At 38.0% G+C, this 24,886-nt stretch overlaps 3 protein-coding genes across 3 annotated transcripts; 1 reads left to right on the top strand and 2 right to left on the bottom strand.

Annotated features, from left to right (window-relative positions):
• Positions 1 to 20: 20 nt before the first annotated feature.
• On the bottom strand, positions 21 to 11,333 carry polr2b (RNA polymerase II subunit B). Its single transcript, XM_077247535.1, has 25 exons — positions 11,201 to 11,333; positions 10,797 to 10,869; positions 10,496 to 10,646; positions 10,289 to 10,401; positions 8,204 to 8,423; positions 7,871 to 8,029; positions 7,581 to 7,745; positions 7,295 to 7,491; positions 6,855 to 6,974; positions 6,549 to 6,735; positions 6,266 to 6,409; positions 6,017 to 6,156; positions 5,735 to 5,846; positions 5,478 to 5,632; positions 5,193 to 5,391; positions 4,843 to 5,011; positions 4,149 to 4,245; positions 3,955 to 4,049; positions 3,405 to 3,655; positions 3,114 to 3,203; positions 2,380 to 2,487; positions 1,489 to 1,602; positions 999 to 1,159; positions 725 to 920; positions 21 to 341 (listed from the first exon to the last, which is right to left on the bottom strand). Exons 1-25 carry the CDS (start codon positions 11,217 to 11,219, stop codon positions 252 to 254), a joined length of 3,525 nt encoding a protein of 1,174 aa, XP_077103650.1. The 5' UTR covers positions 11,220 to 11,333; the 3' UTR covers positions 21 to 251.
• A 154-nt stretch (positions 11,334 to 11,487) lies between these two features.
• noa1 (nitric oxide associated 1) lies at positions 11,488 to 16,199 on the top strand. Its single transcript, XM_077247538.1, has 7 exons — positions 11,488 to 12,836; positions 13,132 to 13,296; positions 13,820 to 14,031; positions 14,178 to 14,309; positions 14,399 to 14,515; positions 14,623 to 14,740; positions 15,786 to 16,199. Exons 1-7 carry the CDS (start codon positions 11,594 to 11,596, stop codon positions 16,016 to 16,018), a joined length of 2,220 nt encoding a protein of 739 aa, XP_077103653.1. The 5' UTR covers positions 11,488 to 11,593; the 3' UTR covers positions 16,019 to 16,199.
• A 1-nt stretch (position 16,200) lies between these two features.
• On the bottom strand, positions 16,201 to 24,143 carry rest (RE1-silencing transcription factor). Its single transcript, XM_077247536.1, has 4 exons — positions 23,959 to 24,143; positions 20,929 to 21,866; positions 20,739 to 20,822; positions 16,201 to 19,919 (listed from the first exon to the last, which is right to left on the bottom strand). The coding sequence occupies exons 2-4, from the start codon at positions 21,854 to 21,856 to the stop codon at positions 17,926 to 17,928; spliced, it is 3,006 nt and encodes a 1,001-aa protein (XP_077103651.1). The 5' UTR covers positions 21,857 to 21,866; positions 23,959 to 24,143; the 3' UTR covers positions 16,201 to 17,925.
• Between the last annotated feature and the right edge of the window lie 743 nt (positions 24,144 to 24,886).

Raw genomic sequence — 24,886 nt, 5'->3', positions numbered from 1 at the left:
AAAAACTAAGCAATTAAATCTTGAGCACATCATTTTTTTTATTTAAAAAAAAAAAAAGCTTTATTTTATTTTAGGTTGAACAGCCAAAACACCTGTTTCAGAACTATAACAACATATTAAAAACAACGAAAACACAAAAAGTTCAGAAGCCCAGCAGCTACCGCAGGAAGTGCTGTTGGGATCCATTCAAAATCATTTTCACTATGATTTGCTCCTGGTTCCCATTTTCCATTATTCATCTGTGTGGCCGTTTAGCTGGTCATCATCCGTGGGGCAATGCTCATAGACATCAGCTCCTGGAATAAGAGCTTACAGGCGTACGGCATCCTCACCAGGGAGATCTGACAGAACAGAGCAGAGGAAGGGGTCATGAAAGAGCTCATTTTAATATCTTGTATATGAGTCCTATAATATGCTCATTACACCATTTAAAGTAAAAGCTCATGGCTTCCTATTTGTGGGAATTGAACCAAAAACCATCCTTGAGCCTTTAAAGTCTCAATAAAATAATAGAGAAGTAGAGACAGATCTTTTCTTCTGTATAGTGATTAACTGAGTGAAAATGATTATCAAAAAAGAAATTGTAGGGCAGGGTCTTGGTTCAATCCATTACTGTTGATCAGATTGAGGCAGATCTGAATGCAAGTTTGTAGTATATTGTGAGAAAGGGGTGGGTTTGAAAGATAACTTGACCCAGTAAGACCGGATATTAGCGGTTACTCACCTGTGTCTTGTTGCGGCAGCCCCTGCACTCATACGTGTGCGTGCGGGTGTTTGCGATGGCCATGAGGCCGCACAGGTTGCAGACGTGGACCTGGTACGGATCAGAGGCCTCGAAAAGCCTCTCTTTTAGGAACTGAGCGGCACCGTGAGCGATCTGACAGTCACGTTCCATCTCTCCAAAACGCAGCCCACCATCACTGGAGGAAAGAAAACAGTTAAGATCTGAAAGGTGATTTACACAAAAAATTGCTAACATAATAGTGCTGTCGTCTCACCGTGATCTACCCTCCATGGGCTGTCTGTTGAGGATCTGGACTGGACCACGGGCCCTGGAGTGGATTTTATCGTCCACCATGTGCTTTAGACGCTGGTAGTATGTGGGTCCGATGAAGATCTGTGAGGTGAGCTTACGGCCAGTGAAGCCATTATACAAAACCTGCAATAACAAATACTACCATTAGAACCACGTTTCAACACATCTAATGCATCCTCAAAGGAATAGTCCACCTAAAAATAAAAATTACGTCATTTACACAGCCTCACGTCATTGCAAACCTGTATGACTTTCTTTCTTAGGTGGGAACATAGATGTTATTTTGAAGTCAATGGGAACCGAAACTGTTTGGTTACCAAGATTCTTCAAAATATCTTCTATGTTCCACAGGAGAAAGTTAAACAGGTTTAGAACTACACAAGGGTGAGTAAATGATGACAGAACGTTCATTTTTGCGTGGACTGCCACATTAGCAGGTAGGAGCTCTTCACCTCATTGCCTCTCAGATGGTAACCATATTCTGACAGCAGGTTGGAGACCTTTTGTACGTTCACAGCATCGTTGAATGGCGTGGCATCACCAATCTCTCCTTTGTTAGCAGACACCTGAACGGAAAAGGAAATACAGTGTTCTGAACTGCTGCATATTTAACACACAAATGACTAGGGTTGTGAATCAAGAATTGGTTCTTATTCAGTTTAATGGAACAGAATTATGGTTAGTTAACACCTCTTTCAATTGATGGTTGAATTGCATGCTAAAGTATGACGACTAGTATATAGTTTGATTTCTAAACAATTGGCTCTTATGAGTTATCACTCACAAAGACTGAAATCAAGTCTCAAACTCATTAATTATTGGTTCAAATCAGTCTAAAAATTTAACAAATAAAAAAAAGATTAGAAAACTATTACTTAGAAAAAGTTTTGTACTAGACGTTTGAGTTAGAAATGGTTGTAGTTAAAGATTAAAAGGCATATAACATCTTAGTTTTGTTAAAATAATTTACACAAAAAAAATCATTAACTGCATTAAAGAACATGAACAATGGAAAAAAACTTATGTTAATTTCAGCATTTACTAATAGATTTTTACAATCAAATTTATCTCTGTTGATATTTAATGGACATGAGATAAGAAATAATAAATGACCAGTTGTATTTTTATTAACATTAACAAAGATTATTAAATACTGTAACAAACGTATTGCTCATTGTTATTTGTTAATTAATGCATTTAACTAACATTAAGTAATGGGAATTTATTGTAAAGGCTTACCAAGAAGTACATGTGCATTAATAGGCATAAAACATCTTTGTTTTGTGTGTGTATATATATATATATATATATATATATATATGTATGTGTATGTGTATGTTTACCTTGCCTTGCAGACACTCGATCAAATGGCCGACTGTCATTCTGGAGGGGATGGCGTGAGGGTTTATGATGATATCTGGGGTAATTCCTTCACATGTGAATGGCATGTCCTAAAGAGAAGAAAAATCAAAGCTCAGGTCAGACACACACTGCATCTGCGTTTGGGTTTCATAGTGACTGTTTACAATGCCTTCAGCTGTAAGAGTCTATGCTATCATAAGCTGTTTAAGAGCCACATCCTGTGTACAAACCTTCAACTGCAGGCTAGTCTAAACAAAGCTAGCAAAAGCATACACATTCATCTTGATTACATTAAAAATGAGCACCACAACTTACATCTCTCATTACACCAGTTTTGAATTAGTAAGACTTTTTAAAAATACTAATACTTTTATTCAGCAAGGATGCATTAAATTGATTAAAAAAATCACAGTAAACATTTGTTACAAAAGATTTTTTTTTTTTTTAAACGCTGCTTGTTTGAACATTAATTTCAAAGTACCTTTAGCATCAAATCAGATTTCTGAAGGATTATGTGACACCTAAGAATAGAGTAATGATGCTGAAAATTTTAATAAATTACATTTTGAAATGTATTAAAATAGAAAACAGTTAATTTAATTCGGAATATATTTTACAGTATTTGTTGTATTTTTCATCAAATAAATGCAGCCTAGGTGAGCATAAAATAAAAAAAATAAAAATCGTACCGAACCCAATGGTAGTGTACACTTACCTCTTGTCTGTACTGGATACCGCAGGTACCCTTCTGACCGTGACGACTGGCAAACTTGTCTCCGATCTGTGGTATACGAACTGAACGGACCTGCACAAGACAAATTACATTTATGCATCTGCAGTAAAACTGTTTATTAAAAAACAAACTTTATGTTGATCTTTAAAAGAAAAAAACAGCAGCATTTGGGTTTGGAACATACTGAGGGTAAATAATGTTCATGTTTGAGTGAAATATTCGTTCAAGATTGATTAAAAAAAATTATTCATTCAGATTCAAATCAGTACATACTCTAATTTTGCAAAACTTGTAGCCCTCCTGGTTTAGTGTAACCATGACTTGATCAACGATTCCGGTTTCGCTGGTGCGCAGGAACGTGCTGCAGTCTCTCTTCGTGTAGCGACGGTTGGTGCTATCCAGCTCATCATCATTCTCGGGAAGAGTTACGGTTTTGCCAATAATGACGTCCTCACCAGACACACGCACACCGGGAGCAATCAAACCATCGTCATCCAACTTGTCATAGATGGCGTGTCGCATGCCTTTAGAGAAAAAAGAAACAGAAATGGTAAGAACACATAGCTTGCAGAAAGGTTCTGTAACACCATGATGTAATAAAACATCAAGCAATAAATCACATCTCCATTTTAATCTAAAGATTTTCAGCAAATATCAACAGCATTGCACAAGATATTCAAACTCATTGGACCACAAATGTAGACAAATATAATATATTTTGTTGCTTCATGCCGTAGAGGACAGAAAAAATATTTAATGCTACAAATATGCTGCATTGTCACTTCCTAGGATGAAGAGAAGAGTAAAATCACTAGAACTGCACCTTGACAGGTCTCTCGGGTGGGTTTCTCAAAGATCTCTTCCTGGTCAAAGCCTTTCTTAGATTCCTGTTCCTTGTACGAGCGGTAGAACACAGACCTGAGATAACAGACAGTTTAATCAAAACTTGAACTTTGTGAAAAGAAATTAAGCATAGTTTCACATTGATTTTGAAAGCTAAATTCTAGAATCAGATACCTGAAGAATCCACGATCCACAGCCGAACGGTTCATGATGACAGAATCTTCCTGATTGTATCCAGTATATGATGCAATAGCCACAATGGAATTGATACCTTTTAAGAAAAAATTTGCATACATACAGTTTTTGAGGTTAAATGATGTCTGAATCATTGATAAACTACTGTTCAAAAGTTTGAGGTTGGTGACATTTGTTTTTTGAGTCTCTTAATCATTTATTTGGTAAACATACAGTAAAAAAGTAATATTGTAAAAATAACTTTTATAATAAAATTTAATAATTTATGTAATGGCAACAGCCATCACAGAAATTGTGATGTGTGAGAAATTTCCAGTGTCACATGACCCTTCAGCAATCATTCTAATATGCTGATTTGGTGGTCAAGAAACATTTCTTATAATCAATGTTGAAAAAAGTTGAGCTGCTTCTTATTTTTGTGGAAAGAGTGATACTTTTTTTCAATGTTACTTGATGAAAGAGCATTTATTTGAAATGGGAATCTTTTGTAACTTTATAAATGTCTTTACTGTCACTTTTGATCAATTTAACATGTCCTTGCTAAATGAAAGTATTAATTTCTTTATTTAAAAAAAAAATAAAAATAATAATAATAATCTTACTAACTCCAAACCTTTGAATGGAAGTGGAGAAACGGATGCAGCACTACTGTTTAATGTAAGAAATAGATTACCTGCCGGCAGCTCTCTGAAACGTAGATACTCCATAGAACGAGTCGTGACTAAGGGTTTCTGGGGGTAGTAGAGCACATGTGCCAGGGTATCCATTCGCACATGGAAGTTGGTGATGTAAACTCCCATGGCTTGTTTACCCATAGCAGACTGGTACGTGTTTCTGGGAGACTGTAAACAGGAGAGTGCATCATTTAGACACTATATTATGCAAGTTCTTCAGTTACAAATAGTTATACTTTCAGTTTTAAAATGAAATATCAAATTTGGGGTTGGAGATGTTAAAATTCTCTCAAATGTTAATATATCCACAATACTGCATGTTGTAAATGAGTATTATATGGGGTGGTACCTGGTTGTGATCAGGGAAAGGAATAATGGATGCACAGACACCCAAAATCATGGACGGGTGGATCTCACAATGCGTGTAGGTGGAGCAATAAGCCACGCCCTTCTCCTGAAGGTCATCGGGGGTCATGGCCAACATTACAGTTTCCTCCTCTAGTGTGTCAATATATTCAACCACACCACTGGCTACCAGATCCTGCCAACTACACAGGAGACACATACTCTGTTATAGAGGAACAGGAAGAATCTGAAACCAGTCTAAGATGCTATTCTTCACATATGTATTTACCTGTAGTTGTTGTACTCTCTCTCTTTGAGCTGGTCAATGTGTCGTCTCTTAAGCAGAAGTTTCTGTTTTTCCACAATAAGCAGCGGGCGGCAGATCCTGCCAGCGTCTGTATAGATCCTGATCTCCCTCTCACGAATATCTCTGATCATTGACACCTGGACCATGATGAATACAAGATCACAATTAGGTGCTGTACACGAAATCAATGTTAAACTGAAGTGGTGCAAAAACAAAAACAGGGAAAAGAGATGTCACACCTCAGACACAATGATGTCCATCTGTCTCCTCAGCTTCCGTAGAGTGTTCATCAGCTGCTCAGGGTCTTTGTGAATACCCACCCAGCAACCGTTCACAAAAATCTTAGTTGCACTAAAGGAACAAACACAAATTAAATTGTATAAATTCAATAAAGATTTACACAAAAAAAACAGCACAAAAAAAATATGAACAGCATTGCGCAATCACAAAATGTTTCACTTGTAAAGCGTGTCGATTTCAATAGTGTGGTGCTGCCCCCTATAGAACAGGATGACACTCACTCTGCAATAGCAGCCGGGGAGATTTCCTCCAGGTTCTCCATGCTCCACTCCTCCAAGAATTCCAGGATGGGGGACGGCTGAGATCCCACAGAGATGTAAGCCATGAGAGCTAGATTCTTTACCAAACCTACAGCATGGCCCTGCAACAAAACAATTACACTCCATCTTGATTACCTTCAGCAATTACACTCCACCTCACTGAAAACTTGAGCTGACATTCTCATGCATACTAGAGTTCAAGGGTCCTACCTCTGGGGTCTCCGCAGGGCACACCATGCCCCACAGTGTGTTATGAAGCTGCCTGGGTTTGGCCAGCTTGCCGTCTCGTCCTATAGGCGAGTTTACGCGGCGCAGATGGGAAAGAGTGGAGGCGAAAGTCAACCTGTTCAACACCTATAAACAAAATAAAGTCAATGAGGATAGTGTGTAAACTGTTAGCAAAAAAGGTTTAATAAATGTATGCATCTGTACATAGTAAAGCAAAATAAGGACAAATAGGTAAACAGACATAAACTGAAGTAAAGCGCATCACCTGAGATACTCCAGCTCTGGCCTGATGGGCTTTCTTCACATCCCCCCAGTTGCCTGTGGCCAGGGAGTACTTGAGTCCGTCAGAAATGATGCGGGTCTTAATGGCCAGCTCAAGATTAAAGTCCTTCCCCCTGTCAATAAACTTCTGTGCATAGATCCTGATCTCCTTCAGCAGGTTCTTGAACATTCTGGGGAAAACACAGATGTATAGATTTCAATTTTGGATGTGATGTCATCTTGAAACATTCACAAGCATTATTTTATTAATGCACCTTCAACGCTTAATGAAAGGTTTTTTGATTCTAACCCTCTGAAAAGGAACGCAAGCAAAGGTCCTGCAAGATCAAGCCTCTTGTTGCCATAGTGATCCCTGTCATCCAGCTCTCGTCTGCCCAGAGCAGCCAACAGTAGTCTGTGAACCATGTAACTAAATAAAGAGAAAGCAATCAGTTTGTATATGCATTATACAAAAAATATATATATTTTTTTATATTTGTGTGTATACAGTGTACACGCATACATACACACACACTCTTTACTAAAGAGAGTTTAATTTGTAATAACATACTGCAAAATTTTAAGATTTTGATCAGAAATACAGTAAAAATAAAACACTACTTTAAACAGATTAAATTGTATTTTGGGGTTTTTTACCGTATTTTTTCTATACTATATGTTTTTCAAAATCTTACGGATCACAAATGTAGAAGTGTAAGACAACAGGACAAACTCATAAAGCTATTTTACCCTAGAAAATACGCTTTCTTGGTTTCGCAGAAATCTGATACACCAACATGTGGCAACACCTCCTTCTGCAAAACCTCTTTAGCATATTTGATTCTTCTCTCTTTGGTGACACCAGGTTTAGCCCCTCTGGAGCCAATGAAGTTCAGAGCCACATTCTGTTCCTGTATCACAAAGGCCTCGTCCAAAGATGGCTTCACCTGGAGGGGAAAAAAAGCATAAGCATTAATTTTTACAAATTAAATCGTACTTCTAAGGGTGCTTCATTTGGACATTTAAGGTTACATACCATCTCCATCATCTCAGGATCATCAAAGTCATAGATGATGTGTTCAAGGATGTCTCTATCAGACACAAATCCCAAAGCACGGAACACAATGATGATGGGAACTTCCTGCCGGATGTACGGCAGAGTGGAAACAATCCTCTGGCCGATGGCACTTTTCTTAACTCCCTGGACAGAAGAAAAAACACAGATGCACAAGATTCAGAGCAAAAATAGTTCATGAATCCAAAAACCACACAACTTGGCTCAATCTGCAAGCGGAATACTTGCTTTTACAGTCAGGAGATACTGACCTGTCCTCCGCGGGCCATCATGCTGACCCAGATGGTGCTGGTGGGTCTGGAGGAGTTCTCCAGACATGACCTGCACTCTCCAGTGTAAGCATACTTGGAGTCTTTCTTGGCAAACACATACACTGTGTTAGTGGCCATCTTTTCTTGAGCAATCAGGACCTGGACAAATGACAGAACAAATTGCATCAAAACAAAACAAAATTCAAAAGATTTAAAACACAATTTATTAAATACTGCAAATGACCAATTATTTGCACAGGAAAAAATAATTTCATTAACAAAATAATTATGCGATTATGTTGAGTAATTCTGTGTTTTTGAAACAAAACCAACCTTCTCTGAACCATTGATGATGAAGTAGCCTCCAGGGTCCAGTGGGCATTCGTTCAACTCACAAAGATCACGATCCGTCAGGCCGCTCAGCAGACAGTACGTGGAACGGAGCATGATGGGAATTTTGCCTATAAACGTTTTCTGATGCTGCGTCTGCTGTTGCTCTTCCCCATCCTTAATGATAGTCTTTGTGATGTCCACATACAGAGGGGCGGAATACCTGCAAGTCACAGCGTGCATTCAGATACACTGCCTGCTCTTGTAAAACCTGCGGGAGTCGGACTTTTAAAGTTCACACTGAAACATGCAACTTAAGAATGCTGTAATTCAGCTATATAAAAGGCTACTATAGCGTATTTAAGGCGAGACACGGCAGGCAAAAACTTTTTCTTTTTTTTTCACTGGTCAACTTTGAGATTTTGGGATAGTTGTCTTCAATAGCATGTCTTTCAGACTTGTGGTGAAAAAAAATCAGAAATAGACATTTAGGTCTTTAATTTAATACACTTTGTCTGTTTGCGTCTGTAGATTTTTAAGAAATTCATCAAAAGTTGGTGTTTTAAATCATCCCTCTGCTCCGCGATCTGCGCCCTTTCATCACACACCCCGCCAGAAAGCTATCCCCCTCCTGTACAATGTTGTCGGATCCAAATATGGTCATTTCCTTTTCATCAGCAACCAATCGTGAAAGTAAAAGGGGGGATTTAACTCTAAATGCACAATCTCATTGGCTGATGCTAAATCTTTAAAGCCCGTTTTCTCAAAATGACTTTTCTGTCTTACTCCAAGTCCGAAATCTCCACTTCAGTAGCACCTATATACACACCATACTTTCCAGTCTTGTACCTAGTTATATTATGAAGACATTTAAAGAGTGATTTGTAAATATATTATTCCTAGCCTGATTTATATAACATTTTATTCCAAAAAACATGGTGAAAATCATTTTTTAAGGCTATTGGCAGTATATTCTGATTTACAGGAGAACAAAAGTAGATATCCATAAATCCCTCTGTAATTTTTTCCCCCATCTAATATTTGAACACAATGAAAAAATAATTTTGAACCTGGATTTATCCAATTCTCAGATTTTGTTTTTTAAAATGTATGCAAATTAGCACATATTTAATTAGATAATGCCTAATTTGCATATTTAAACATTAAATTACAGAAAACTCCCAATACATTTTTTTCTCATCTTAATGTAGGTAATCAACTGGGAAAGTTTCATGGTGATATCTGCCATTTAAAAAAATTACCCTAATCACCTGTAGTGTCTCGCCTTAATGCACAAATTGATAAGGTCTCGAAATTATCAACAGGATCAAAACTTTGATGTTGTACAAAATCTACTACATGATTTCTGTTGTCTGACAGTTCATTCTGTATCAGCAAGTAAAAAAACGTTTTAGTATAATTCTAAAAACAACCCCCTTCAGGTTGTGGTACATGTTTTTACTGTGAAATCTTTTAACTGATTTGTACAGTTAACTTATATTATTAATAATATTTCAAGATGAACACTCACTGGACTGAAGTAACTTACTTTACATGATTACCCATACATTTTTTTATTAAAAGAAGTCAATCAAAATGTGAAAAATCAAAGAGAAACAAATGATACATCAGGTTTTTGAGGAGCATTTATTTGTAGATCTAGTCATCATTGTATTGCATTATATATTGTTTGTTTTCCTCCCACAACAAAAATTATAAACCATCGCTAAAAAAAACTTAGCATTTAAATACTATCTTACTAAGACATATTATTAGGAGATATAGAGTAACCACTGATATCTATATGCACTTTATGAAAGTAGATTGATTTTTTATAAACTATCAGAATTTTCATTTTACTTTCTTGTTTTTGCTTGATTTGGATTCTACGGAAAAAAGAAAAATCCTCCTCGGGTATGATCCACATAATCTCCTATATCATACTATATGAGCCATAAAAGCCGGATCAATCAAATATGATACACAACAAAAAACATTGAAAAAATAAATAAATAAAAGTTAAAAAAATTTCGATCATCAGGCTTTACAGGGTTAAACTGCTCTCAAACACTGAATGACATCACTTACGTGAGATTTCGGAGTCTGGCTTCGTTTGGCATCATAGGTGAGGGAGCACCATCTCTTTCCCAGTGAGTGGGTTTGGACAGGTAGATTTGCTCAAACTTCAGCAAGTATCGAGGCTGCAGAATATAAATCAAATCAAAATCAGTCAATTCGTTTTAGAAAGTCTCATAAAGACATATATGATATCAGACATCGCATGAAATCACTCACCGGTTCCTCCACCTCTCCAGATGTGTGCTGGGCCTCAGCCTGCAGGTCAATGGGTGGAGCATCCTCCACAATCCTCTGCACAGACATCTGGATGAACTCATCGAAAGAATCCAGCTGCTGTCGCACCAAACCTTTTTCATCAAAATATGAGCTGGAAAGAGAAATGTGACAAGGAACTAGCAAAGCAATGTCAATAAAGTTTAAGTAATACTGCATAGATAGATAGAATTAAGGTTCAATTAAAGTTAGCCTACAGTACAAAAGCAATAATGACAGCTATTCAACAGGTTTTTTTCTTTACCTGATAACAATCCAACAGGCCTCCTGCCACAGATCAGGGGTGATTTCATCATCATCTTCATCATATTGGATATCTACAATAATTAATGATAAAAAAGTTATTTACTTAAAGCTAATACACTGAGTGCAAAACAACATTGCTGCTTACAAATTATGCTTACTAACAAATGCATTACATAGGTGAAAAATGGAAGACACTCATTAAATACTTGTTCTAGAAACAAAGGTAGAATTATTATAATATTAAGTTTGTTTTTCTTAACATGCCCATTTGCGACAAAGCTAACCTTAGCATGTTAGCCAATAACGTTGTGTTAACGCTTAAAACTATAGTATCTAACCACACATCTCACTGTAATAAAACTATAAATAAACAAGTATTGCACGTATATCGGCAAAACATACCTTCGTCTTGATCATACATGATATTTACTGGTGAATAACTTTATTTCTGATTAAGCTAAAAGGAGGTTATCCGCGCACCCCACTGAACGGCGCTTTATGCGCCGCTATGAGAATCCCGTACACAAACGGCTACATAATTATACGTCACTTCCGGAGCAAGTGTGTTTATTTTATTTATACACAAGTATTTACACGTCTGTGATTAAGTAAACCATAGTTTGAATGCTAAATGTGTTATATAAAATTAAAATGTTTTACGTAATATTCTTTGTCCAAAAAATGTTGCTGGTGACGTATATTGTACGCGCGGCTCTAGGTATTCTCTCACATGGGTTCGTTGTTTTCAAGGTTGTAATAAATGAAGCGATGTGGTTGTTATTTTAACATATAATAATGTACAAGTTATTTAGAGCGTCGACATTCCAATTCTACACTCGTGCGTGTTTAAAACATGTTTCAACACCGGAACGGGAATGGATGTGGCGGTGTCCACGGTCATTTGTTTCCAGCTTAATATCAAAAGACTGTGTAACCCATTTGGGCACAAACCAGAGGTGCAGATCATCCAGATGTGGGGTTTTAGTTCTGAGATGTTACAGCAGTCAAAAAGGAGCTAGAGTATCAGCCTCAAATCAACCTCAGGAATTATACACATTAGTTGAGCCAGAAAAACAAGAACAATTTGTTTTCCCGGACTTTGATGAACCAGTGGACAATGAAGAGGATAAACTGCCAGATCATCTTCTTTCAAATGAGCGCACGAATAATGTAGAAACAAAGCCCGTGCATGAAAAGCCAGGCAAAGACATGCACATTAAAGGACTGGAAATGCAACTGAAGCATTTAAAGGGCTCTGCAAAGTCCGAAGTGGAGGAAAACTCATTGATTGAGTTCCACGATGAAGGATTCCCACTGGACCGACGCACCAAATCAAAGAAGGTTAAAAAGCAGCAAAAGATCTATGGCACTCCTGATGTGGAGGTGGAAGTCAGCGATTCCTGTTGCTCTGGCTGCGGGGCCCTCATGCACTGCACTGACCCTGAAATCCCGGGTTACCTGCCAAGTGAGAAATTCAAAGTGTTAGTTGAAGAGGACAAACTGAAGAAGGCAATATGTCAAAGATGCTTTTTAATCAATCACCACCAGAAGGCTTTGAACGTCACTATGTCGAAAGAGGAGTACAGAGCGATTGTCAAGAGAATTAAATCAGAGAAGGCTTTGGTGCTGCTGATAGTGGATCTTCTGGACCTCCCCGATTCCATCATCCCAGACCTTCCAGAGCTTGTTGGGAAGAATAAGCACATTGTTATTTTAGGAAATAAAATAGACTTGCTGCCTGGAGATGCAGAGAATTACCTGCAACGTATCAGACGTCAGCTGGCGGCATACTGTGCCAGCATGGGCATTTCTACCAGTGATACCAAAGACATCCACCTCATCAGTGCCAAAACAGGTTATGGTATAGAAAACCTTATATCAAGACTGCAGTCAACCTGGAAGTACAATGGAGATGTGTATTTGGTCGGCATGGCCAATGCTGGCAAATCCACGCTGTTTAATACTTTACTGGAATCAGATTATTGCAAATCCAGAGCCTCAGATGTGATCCACAAAGCTACTATATCTCCGTGGCCTGGTGAGATATTGAATTTGTGTTAATTGGTTGCTTTTACAGACAGATACCATTATTTATGATTACATAAGATATGTAATATGTTGTCTAATGCAATGTTTGCAATTCTGTTTCACAAGTATATATAAACAGAATGTTTCAAGGCACAAAAAAAGAGTACAAGGACTTTTTTAATGAATGTGCTTAACCCTTTTAGGACCTTGTTTAGGAATGTATTGTGCATTTCTGAATGATTAAGCTGTTTAATGTATGATATTTCAATTGTTAAAACATATCTATCTGTCCTCTATAAATCTAGGAACAACGTTAAATCTGCTGAAGTTTCCCATCATCAACCCGACCCCCTACCGGATGTTCAGGCGGGCGGAGAGACTTAAACAGGAGTCTCTTTTGACTGAGGAGGACATGAATCCTCAAGAACTGAAAAGAATCAAACAATTCAGCAAGCAGGGATACTTGGTTGGTGAGTTTGCAAGTTTTGTTTTTTTGGGATCCACAATATATCTGTTCCAAATCAATTATTGGCTGATATTATAGACTTTTAATTAATCTCTATCGGCTGATATTGGAAATTTAACTGTACGTGGTCATTTCCACTATTTTTACATTTATAAAACCTTTCCCATCTGATGCTTAGTCAAAGTTCATCTTTAAAAACACTTAATTTATAAAATAATAAATAAGTGTTAAAATCACACAAAAAAATCATACTGTACTTTATAAAGTTGTGATGCCTGAATACACTTGTGGCATTTAAAACGATCTATTTAATTTTATTTGTTTACTTTTAATGTTTAAATGTATCAATATTTAGGTAAAATAATATAGATTATAGATCATATTTGTCCCATTATAGTGCAAGGTTTAAGCTCTGAAGGAAAGGAAAATGTGATATGTGTTTGTATATTTATATTTTATTATCATATAATATTATAGATTTTAAGTTAGAGGCAAATTCATTTTATCCATTGTTGTTGTTTTTTTAGGTCATATTGGGAGGACATTCCGAACTAATCAGTCACTCAAGAATGACCTTGTGGAGTTTGATCCTGACAGTCTGAGCTTTGGAGAAGACGCGGATGAAGGTCTTAAAAAGAATAAGTCCTTGGACTCCTCCACAGACGCAGAGCTCACCTACAATGAAATCAAAGATGCACACTGGTTCTTTGACACCCCAGGCATCATGAAAGAACATGACGTGAGTCTCTCCATTCAAACTGTACTCACATAATGTGATATAATTATGTTCATAAATGCAATAACTTCTATGTTTCCTTATTTTAAAACATCTATCATTATTAATCATGTGTCACAAAGGGTTTTAATCAAAATGCAACTTTCCAGGTGCTCAGCCTGTTGAATGAGCAGGAAGTGAAGCTGGTGGTTCCTACACATGCCATTACACCGAGAACGTATCTAATGAACCCTGGTATGGTTTTGTTTTTGGGGGCTTTGGCACGCATTGATTATTTGGAGGTAAGAGTCTGTTTGACTTGGAAATACTGAATGTTTTGCTGCATCTGCCGCGCACTAAGATAGTTTCAATGTTCTGTTACTCACTCTAGGGGAAAAGCTCTTGCTGGTTGACAGTTGTTGCCTCATCTCACATCCCGATTCACATCACCAATTTAGACAAGGCTGATGCAGTCTACCAGAAACATGCTGGGAATATTCTTCTTGCAGTATGTGTATACTGTATATGTATATATGTATGTGTGTGTGTGTGTGTGTGTGTGCTTTGTTATCAGGAAAATTAATTCTACGTGATACTCTATTGTTTTGTGATAAGGTCCCATCTGGAGGTGAGGAGCGCATGAAAACTTTTCCACCACTTATTGCTCAAGACTTTGAACTCAAGGGGCAGGGCTGCAACACCGCAATTACTGACATCAAGATCTCATCAGCAGGTGATTTTCTGAATTTTCAAGCAGAAAAGCAGGATAAATTGCATTGAATAATTTTTTTTTTGATCTTGGTACCTGCTGCCTTTCCAGGTGATGCTGGATGTCTATATTGAATTGCTCGTTTAGATGTGAGATAAATCTGGAATTTGATTATTACTTTCTTTCAATAACTTTTTACTTTTCCAACATGTATTTTTCCACAATAAAGTAACAAAAATGTCATGGTATTATATTTCTTAAAATGTGCTTGCTTGGTTAAAACAAGACCTTTGAATTACCAGGGTTTTTAATGGTACTCATATGGTTTATTTGTGATACTGAGACCACCACAGTACTTTTGTAAGGGTTTATAGTAAGTCTTTTAACCAAACCACCGGAGGTGTCAAGTCCAGGTTCAGAAAGTAAAATACCTCCTCAGTATTTTGTTCTAATCACCTGGATTTGCTAATTAGCACAGTTTTTCAGCCAGGAGATAGAACTAATTAGTGAAATCAGCTGGCTGAGTTAATGGGTGGAATAAACATATGGCAGGACTTTTACTTTCTGACCCCTGGAATTGACACCTCTGCAAACCACATGGTCAAGTCTTAGAGTCCCCCTGTAATTTAAAACTAATCTTTGATCATCAAAATGGCTTATTTAAAAGTTTTGTCCGGTGAAAATAATTCCGTCATACCTTAAAATAGCTTGGATGTAACTACACCTTTATCATTTAGTATAGCGGCTCCTTGAATATGCAAATTAGCCCCACCTCCACTCACTCACAGCAGATCAGGTCTCCTGACCCACATAGAGAACAGGGGCAATTTCAAACCGCGTTTTTGAAACGGTCTTTGGTTCACTGCAGTTTTAAGAAGAAAATACTCGGCAATGCTGTTTACTTATGCTTTAAGACAAACAATGTACAAATTCATATTTAAAACACTACGCCGACATATAAGCAACATTAAAATGTTTATTTTCACCACAGGGGACCAGGCCCCATAAAAAAATATTAAATATATTTGAAGAAACTTTCATTTATGTCATAATTTTTCTTGTTTCTTAGGCTGGGTTGCTGTGACAGCAGCGGAAGGAGATCAGCTGTTTTTGAGGACTCACGCCCCTGAAGCAGCAGGACTTTGTTTGCGCACACCGCCTTTGCTGCCCCACATCGTGAATCGGAAAGGACAGCGAATCAACAAGTCTCCCGCCTACAAGACTAGAAAGCCACAGGCGGTGGTGGACATCGGTCTGTCTGTGAAAGCAGCTGAGAGACTCAACGTGAGAAGGAAAAAATGAAGAGCAAATTTAAGTGCTGCTGAAGTGCAAGTTGCCTTTCAAAATATTGTTGTGTACTACAATGTATACTACATATTTTTATACTAAATGCTTATGAATTTAGCTGACAATGAAATGTATTTATATATTCTGCCATTTAAAATGTTTTTCAAATAAAAAAAACAACAACAAATGAACAAAACTGTGGCAAGAGTTTTTATTTTGTTCAAACATCTTCTGCTAATCATACAGGTCACATAACAAACTGTTTTTCAGATCATCATTCATAAAAAGCCAAATCAAGGGGACAACATTATATCATATTTCAACTGATGTAATTTGACTGCTATTACTAGGAAATGAAAAAGACAGTCAAATACTTGATTACAAAGATGTGTAAATGACAATCCAAGTTGTGAATTGGCAACATGCTATTATAAAAATGCAGTGCTTAAGAAATAATAAAAAAAGTTTACAGTGATAAAGTATCCAACCGTCCAAGAGTTTTTTAGGGGCCCTGTGGATGGTTTTGAAGGAGCACCACACCTCCATTTGAGCCTGGGATTTTGCCCCTTAAACTCTACCAACTACATCTTGCTTTGGTGATATATCCAAAAATTCAATATTGCACTTAATGCACTAAAGGCAATTTATTTCTATAACTTTTCTCTTGCAGTTTTTTCTACTTTTTAGATAATGACAGCACATTTAAAGATTTGTGGCAACAACACATTCACACTAATAAAAAACAAAAGAAAGTCAGTCGATATCAGTTGAAAGTCATATGATTAGATAAACTTTGGATAAACATTGTTGATGCAGATAATCAATTTGATAGGGAAGGGAATGTTTTACAGAGAAAAGACAAGGCATTTGTTCTTCTAATGGTAAATAAAATCTACATATCTGAGAATTGAATAAAAATGCTCAAATTGATTGTCTGAGGCACTTAGGAGCAAGTAAAGAATAGAAATATGTACAGTTTATATACAGACAAAAGCAACAAAATCTTTGGACTGAGGATGAAATTGAAGCATTACCAGAAAATTTGACAGAAAAAAGACGGAAAAAAATCTACAAACGCAAGTGTAAAAATCTTTGAAAGCAAATATACAATGAAGGAAAATAACCTACTATTATTTAAACATTACAAACTACACAATACTTTCCTCAAAAGACAGAGCAGTCTAATCAAAGAAAGACCCCTAGGAAGTGTACAGAAATGTTTTTGTGTTTAAATGAAATGTTCAGCTTATGTGAAAGAGCCTCAAAGGTAAGATTATGGTTAGTTGTCAAGTGCTCTCTAAACTGTAAAAGGGAATAAAGAAACAGTTGAATACAATGACATTAGCCAGCTTTAAACACACTCCGTGTCTCTTGCTGCCCAGAGATGGAGGCGCTTCAGTGGAGTGGAACAGCACAAAGACGCTGAAAGCCCCATTATCTTCAGGACTATTCAGTGCCGGACCACCTGGGTCTGGCTAATCTGAGCTCTCTGCAGGGATGGAGGGACAAGGTTTACTTGCTTTCAGAGCAGCCCTCCTTTTTTGTTGTCCGAGTAGTGTGACAAAAAAAAAACGCGGGCAAAAATGATGACCATTAAATCATGGCGTACATGACTAAGCGAAGATTCAGTTAGTTTGGAATTCAATAGACAATAGGATCCTACCGCAAGTTTACAATGGTTTGTAATCTCGAATTGAAGGAATACTGTGGTAAGAAATCTATTAGTTTGACGTTTCATGTTGCATCATGTCATGGCAAGCTAAAAACTAGAAAGCATTGATGTGGGCGTCTGTCATGAGCCGTAAAGCCAACAAGAACAGACAGGAACCTCTTTTTTTTCTTTTACAACCTGAACAAGCTTTGTTCAGTTCGGAAGTCTCTGAGAACCTCATAAACTGCCTTGGACACAAAAAAGATACTCCTCACTTGTCACTCTGAGCTGCCCCCTCCAAGAAGTACACATTTACTAAATGGCGGTTCAAGTGGCGACGGTAGTCCATCTCTAAAGAAAACGTACGGTCACAGAAGATACATGTGTGACTGAGCAGTTTGGTTGAAGATGGGAGCTCTTCTGTTGGAGTCTCTGGAAGTTTCTCTCCACACTCGGTGGCAGCAGCCAGTCCGTTAAGACCAGAGTCGTAGCTTCCTTCAGAGGCACTATCGCTGATGTCACTTCCCCCATCATTGCTGTGGATACCCTCATCATCCTCTGCATAAGTGGATTTGTGACCAGGCGGACCAGGAAGTTCAAGAGATGAGCTGAAAACAGGCTGCTGTTGGCTGAAACCTGGAGAGCTCTCGCTATCAGTAGGTGACGGCATCTCACTTCCACTGTCTACTTCTGGAATTTCTTTTGGTTCATGTGAGATCTTATTCTCGGTTTCTTTAGGTTGTTCTGAGGGAGGATCTTGAGGTTGGCACGAGACTGTGGGTTCCTCTGAGATAGGAGTGGTCTCCTTGTGATTTCTATCACCTTGATTGGTCACATCAGTAGGTCTCTGCTCGTCTGGTTGGGTAAGCACCTTCAGTGTTTCTGTGGTGAGCCCTTTTTCAGCTTCTAGAGGGTTTAGCTTCTCTGGGACTTCATTTGTCTTCTCGGTTTCAATGACACAACCCTCAGGTTTGTTTGTACTTGCCTCAGCATTCTTGGTTTTGCTCTTCATGGCCTGTAGAACCTCGGGTATGGTGCGATTTCTCTCTGGAGCACCAGAACTTGTTGATGGCTTGGCTGTATCTTTCTTTGTGTGCTTGACCCGCTTTGAAGGGCAGGTTGGTTCTGAAGAATCAGTCGCTAGTACATTTATGTTCTCTGCTTTTCTTTTGACTGGTTTAATTCTGACTTCTTTCATTGCCTCTTTACTCTGGGTATCACTGTTGACCTTTGACAATTTTGTCTGCCTCTTGCATGGCTTCTTGTTTGGAGATTTCCTGCAATCCTTTGCACTTTCTTTCTCTTCGGTCTCCTTCAATTTATCATTCAGCAATCTGTTTTCCTTTTGTAGCCGCTCTCTTTCTTCCTTGTCTTTGTGCTGCTGCTGTTTATCTACAAGGTCTTTCTCCACTCTTTCTTTGTCCAAATACGACCTTTGCTCTTCAACAATGGGTTGACGTTTTGTAATAACTTCATTGGCGGTCTCCTTTAATGGCTTCTCTTTCTTAGGACGACCTTTCATTACTTTCTCCACAGATTTGGTTGATTTCTCTACCTTCTTCAACTCCTTTTTATTAACTTGTTTGTTATTGCAGCCCTCTGTTTGTGTCGAGGTAATGTCCATAACTTTCACAAAAGTCTTTCCTTTAACCTTCTTACTGGTTTTCTCTTTCCCCTCATTTTTCGCCATGGTCTTTTTCTCTGCAGTTTTCTCGTTGGGTTGCTGGCTTGGCTTTCCAGGTTTTTCTTTCAAAATGATATCTAGATTTTTCTTCGAGGTCTTGCCATTCAACTCAGTCTCCACAGCAGAGGTGGGTTTACTAGATTTCTTAATGGAGAGGTTGATGGGGCCTGATTCAACGTCATCCAATTCTCCCAACTGCTTTTCCTCACTTCGCCTTGCTCCAGCCTGTTCTGTCGCAAGCTCATCTGCCGAAACATCATCGAGGTCAGTCCTTTTGATACGCAGTCTTACCTTTGACACGTCCATCGAGATATCAGTGCATCCTGGGTGTCTGGACTTGATGTGATACTGTAAGTTGCACTTCTTGGACGCAGCATACTTGCAGACTGGGCAAAGAAACTGGCGAGGGTTGACATGGAGCTCAACATGCTTTTTAAAGTTGCTGCGGTCGGCTGTCTTGTATTGGCAGTAAGGGCAGCTTAGGGGCTTGGGTCCATTGTGGACCTGTCTGGCATGGCGGGTCACCTCGTGCTGGTTGGCTGCCAGGTAGCTGCAGTTGTCACATTTGAAAGGCCTCTCACCTATTGAGGACAGACCATAAGGAGAAGGTCAAGACCGAACAATCAGTCTTTTATTTCAACATTTTGAGAGAAACACAGACACAAGTCTCATGCGGGGAATACAGATAAAAGACGGGCAAACACACCACAATACGGAATCACATTCTAATGCACTCTGTATACCACAAACCGTGTACCATTTTATCCAAAGCCATCTGGCTCCACGGAGAGCAACAAAAGAGAGAAACATCATTGACAAGATCAAAACACGCCTTGAGTCATAGCTGATTAACAGCACATTTGCTTTGTCCCAAAACCCAGAGAACTCCCTCACAAAGCTATACACAATTTCCATGACTAAGATTTAATTCACATAATTTTTCACAAACATGCAAACCACAGTTTTAAATCCTACACAATACTTTTCAGAGAATGCATCCCAGAATGCACTGTGACAGGTTAAATGAAAAAACAAATCCAAGATGAATTGCCAATTGTGTCAAATGATTAAAAATGTATTTAATAACAATACTTATTTTTACAAATAATTAATCAGTGTAATTAAAATGATTGCTTTAGCAAATTTCTTATATTTGTAATTGATAGATCTGTGCATGCTATCTATTTTGTATTCTATTAAAATATACTGTTAGCTGTTATTGGCTAAATCTATTGAAATGTATTGGAACAAGGCAGCTCAGAAGGTTTTGGAACAGAGTTATTAAATCAAAATGTGGACTGAAATTTAACATACTAGCCTATAAATCCTAAAATATAACTATATACACCCTAGATCAATTTTAGAACAAGAATGTTTCAAAAAATATACAAAAGACTCACCTGAATGGGTTCTCATGTGTCTGGTCAGATGAGTTTTTTGGGAACTGGAATACTCACAGTATATGCACTGGAACGGACGCTCACCTAAAAGAAGAATTACATAAAATTAAGTGTTAGGTTTTTCATACATTTCTGATAATATAAAAGGACTCTGAAACGTGAACTCAAATTCTTTCGATTTTAGACGCACCAGTGTGGGTCCGGATGTGCTGTATGTAGTTATTTTTGCGGTCAGAAAAATATGAACACTGTTTGCAAGTGAAAAGCTTGCTGGGAAAGTGGTTCCTCAGATGTTTCTTCCAGTGGTACTGACTGATGGTGGTATAAGCACAAATGGTGCACTTGAAAACTCTCTGATCTTCACCCTCCTTAGTATGATGTTTAAGGTGAGCCATGTAGTGGTCATAACGGTTGGTGTTGTATCCACAGCGCTCACAGCGGATCACACCTTTGGAGTTACTCAAACTTTCACTATTCTCTGGGTTCGGTGTCTTAGATTGTCCTGACTCACTGGCCAGATCGTCGTCAGAGTCAGCTGCACCATTTACCACATTCATTTTCTTGGCGCTGTGAATGCGGATATGGTGAATAAAGTCCTCCTCGTTCTCGGCCTGGTACTGGCAAGGTTTACAAAAGAAGGGCTTCTTCTTCTTTTTGTTGGATTCAAAGATGACGACTGGGGTACGCTTACGTTTTTCCGCCGACGAGGACTCAGATGGGGCCTTTTCGGGCAGGTTCGAGAGATCTTCTGCTCGCTCCATTTCAACTTGCTCCAGTACTCTTTCTGTAACATCTGCCTCAACCCGAGTGGCCTGCTCAGCGTACGTGTTCTCGGACATCTCCGAATTGTCAAGGCTGTATCTGATAACACCCTCTTCCTCACTGTCAGAGTAGTTGTTGCATCCAACAGTCTTGAGTTCAACCATTTGTTTCTCTTCTGCATTGTAGTCTGAGGAGGACGCCTCTGATGATACCACTACATTAGCGAGCATCACTAGCTGAGGGGCGGCCACATCATTCCGAGGCAGCTCAGGAAAGTCATGGCCCACCTCCGGTAGTGGGATGCCTCCAGGTATGAAGATACCAGCAGTAGCAGGATACACCATCTGAGCAGACATGCTCAACCAGCTGAAATGTAAATAGAAACACTGATTTTAGAGAACACAATCAGAAAATACAATCAGTAACTTAAATTGTAAAAATCGCATATTTGTATTATTATCTTAAATTTTATGAAAAATAATGTGTATGTGAAATGAAAGAGGAAGTTTGAAAAGGATGTGAGAACTGTGATCTTTTGAGAGATTTCATTTAAGTTAAATAAGGGTCAATGATTTCACCTTTCTGAGATGAGAGTCTTAGTTGAAGCATTCTCTGATTGATTAATCAATGAAAAAGCAGATTGTTTGATTTCATGCTCCCAAACACATTTAAAAAGAAGCAAATAAAGCCTAAATCAACACAATCTATATAGAGCCAATAAATTACACTGTTCTTTCTTGTATGAAGTCCACTAAAGCAATAAGCAGCTTTAATTCTGAGTTATTTTAGGGAATTACAGCAGACAAGTGTCTATATTACAACAGTTCCAACAACCTCAAAAGTAATGATTCAATTCTTACGGCCTTACTTGTTTAAGATGCAATCTAGGACAATCATGAAATATATTCAGGGCAACAATAACAAAACACATCAATGTTTATTGATTTGCATTATTTCAATTAGAACTTTGTGAATTATAGTTCACTTTACTGTGCACTAGGAAACAAAACAGTAATTTCCATTTATTTCAACCCAAAATAAGTTAGGCCTATATTAGGTACCATATTTCAAAAAGAAAAAAAATCTAGTTTAAAATGTTATACTCTATATAGTAACTAAAAACAAAATACTATTAAAACGAATTACCTACCCAGGGTAACGTTACTCAATGAGTTATACTATAACTCTAAATACTACAGGCTATAGCTGATTGCATAATACATAACATGAAGAGACACTGTGTGTGTGTGTGTGTGTGTGTGTGTGTGTGTGTGTGTGTGTGTGTGTGTGTGTGTGTGTGTGTGTGTGTGTGTGTGAGAGAGTGAGAGTGAGTGAGTGAGAGAGAGAGAGGTTTAAAAACACTCAGTGCTACATACAAAATATGCTTCAAATTTGTTTGTTTTTCTGAGTGTTGAAAAAACAAAAATCACAACAACTTTCCAGTTAAAGTTTAATTAAATATGTTTTGTTGTAAGAGTAGAATAGTCATGGCAAACAGAGTCATGCATGTGTGTGATGAGGGCCTGTGAGCTTTGCATGCTCAGAAATGTGTGTTCGGCCATTTTAAAACAGCACCACCAACTTCAGCCAGCGGAGGAGGAAAAAAATATAAACGATGTGTTAACTGAAGCAGCTTTACATGAAAGTTTACTGAGATCAACTCATTTAATCAGCAAAGCACTAACGTTAAACGTTTGGTACTAAAATGCGCAATCGAGCTTTAAGTGAAAAGATAGATTGATTGTGTTCAATCAAAACAAGGAGTGAAAAACTTTGACCTTGTTGGACAGCTCCAAACCCGACTCATCTGAATCACACGAAGAGCGAGCTCCAGTTTACACGAAATGTTACAGGCATAACAATCAAAAATCACTCACTACATAAAGTTTAACATGGCTAAAATCAAATGAAGTCGCATTTCACGGAAACATTGGTGATTTTCGAATAAACAAAAGCTCAAAGGAACCAAGAAAATGGGATTTACTGTAAAAGTGAAAATATTGTCATTTTTTCAGCTAAAATAATAGTATATAATTCAATTATAGTCAATCCGACAGCGAAAGTTGCATTTCGAATCTTCACTAAGAAGAAAAAAAATATTTTTCCGGAAACTGCATGCATGCAACAACAGCAGCAGCACACACAACCCGACAAAGTTACAGTTAGTATACAACATAGTCGATCGCAGATCATGGTGAGGTTTTTGTGTTTCATTTCTCGTAACTTTTACGCATTTTTTTCACTTTTAATCTGGTCAGCGTGAGTGTGTTAGCCGTGGTCCTGATCTGATCTCTCTCCGTGCTGAAATCAGCCCTGGACAGCGCCTCTCCCTTTCAATGCAACCCTCCATTTTCACTCCACTTACTCAAACTTAGTTGGGCTCGTGCGCGACACAAAACAACACAAAACCACACCCCAATGAGCACGAAACCCCACGGAACCAAGCTCGCGTACTCACCGGAGACGTTCACTCGTTGTTCGGCGATGTTGTTCCACAAACAAGTTTCGGGAGAAGTTATTTCCAAACTCTCAAATCGGTCGAGGAAGTGCGCGAGACTCAAGCATTCCAACACATCGCTCTCGCGCAGCGATCTGTGGGGATGTGTGACGTCAGCGCGCTCGCTCACATGTTCTCGCGCTCTCGAAGTTTACTATCGAGTGTTTGGTTTTAGTAGTGTGGACAGAGAGTGACAGACTGATTTGAACAAATAAACGAAAATATGGCGAAGATATTTTGAATGGGTCTGAACTGTAGGCTTTTTGTGTTTGTTGACTTCTAACGCCACATGTGGTAAACAGGCAGCAGAAAATTTGTTTTTGAGGGAATATTTTTACAGGATGATATTAGGCAGCTGAACTCACAGGATTAATACAAGTGCTAGACAAAGAACTAGTAAAAATAGGTGAGGGATTCTGTTTATTTTCCATGGTTTTGTCCACACTTTTAATCCTTTTGGTGCTTTGGAGAAATTTTTACCATATTAAAAGTCATGACATTTTTGTTAAAAACATGTAATTTTTCCAGGTTCAATCACTTGTCATTTCATTATATCTTATTTATTTTAGATGTATTTTAGAACAACTTAACTTATGTATTATTATGCTATTAGTTGAATAATATCTTACAGCTACAAATGTATTTTTAATGAATGAATATTGAATAAAAACATTGAGTGTTGCATCATTCCTGGAGTGGAATTCTTGGTTGTGCTATAAGCAAGTGATCCACCAAAGCACTAAATTATGTTCTGTTATGGCTTTTAACAAGCTAAATCTAACTTAAGTAAACATGCTCAACAGGAGTATAGCAACGGTGTGTTTGTCATTCATTCAGAAAGGACACTCTTTTCATGGCCTGCCCTGAAGTTTGCCGTTTTAGGGATTAA

Source organism: Siphateles boraxobius, unplaced genomic scaffold, assembly GCF_051911475.1.
Source record: "Siphateles boraxobius isolate OS27281-9 unplaced genomic scaffold, OSU_SipBor_1 3, whole genome shotgun sequence".
Classification (NCBI taxonomy): domain Eukaryota; kingdom Metazoa; phylum Chordata; class Actinopteri; order Cypriniformes; family Leuciscidae; genus Siphateles; species Siphateles boraxobius.
Note: the sequence above shows the minus strand (reverse complement) of the source record. Positions and strands in the feature narration are given on the sequence as shown.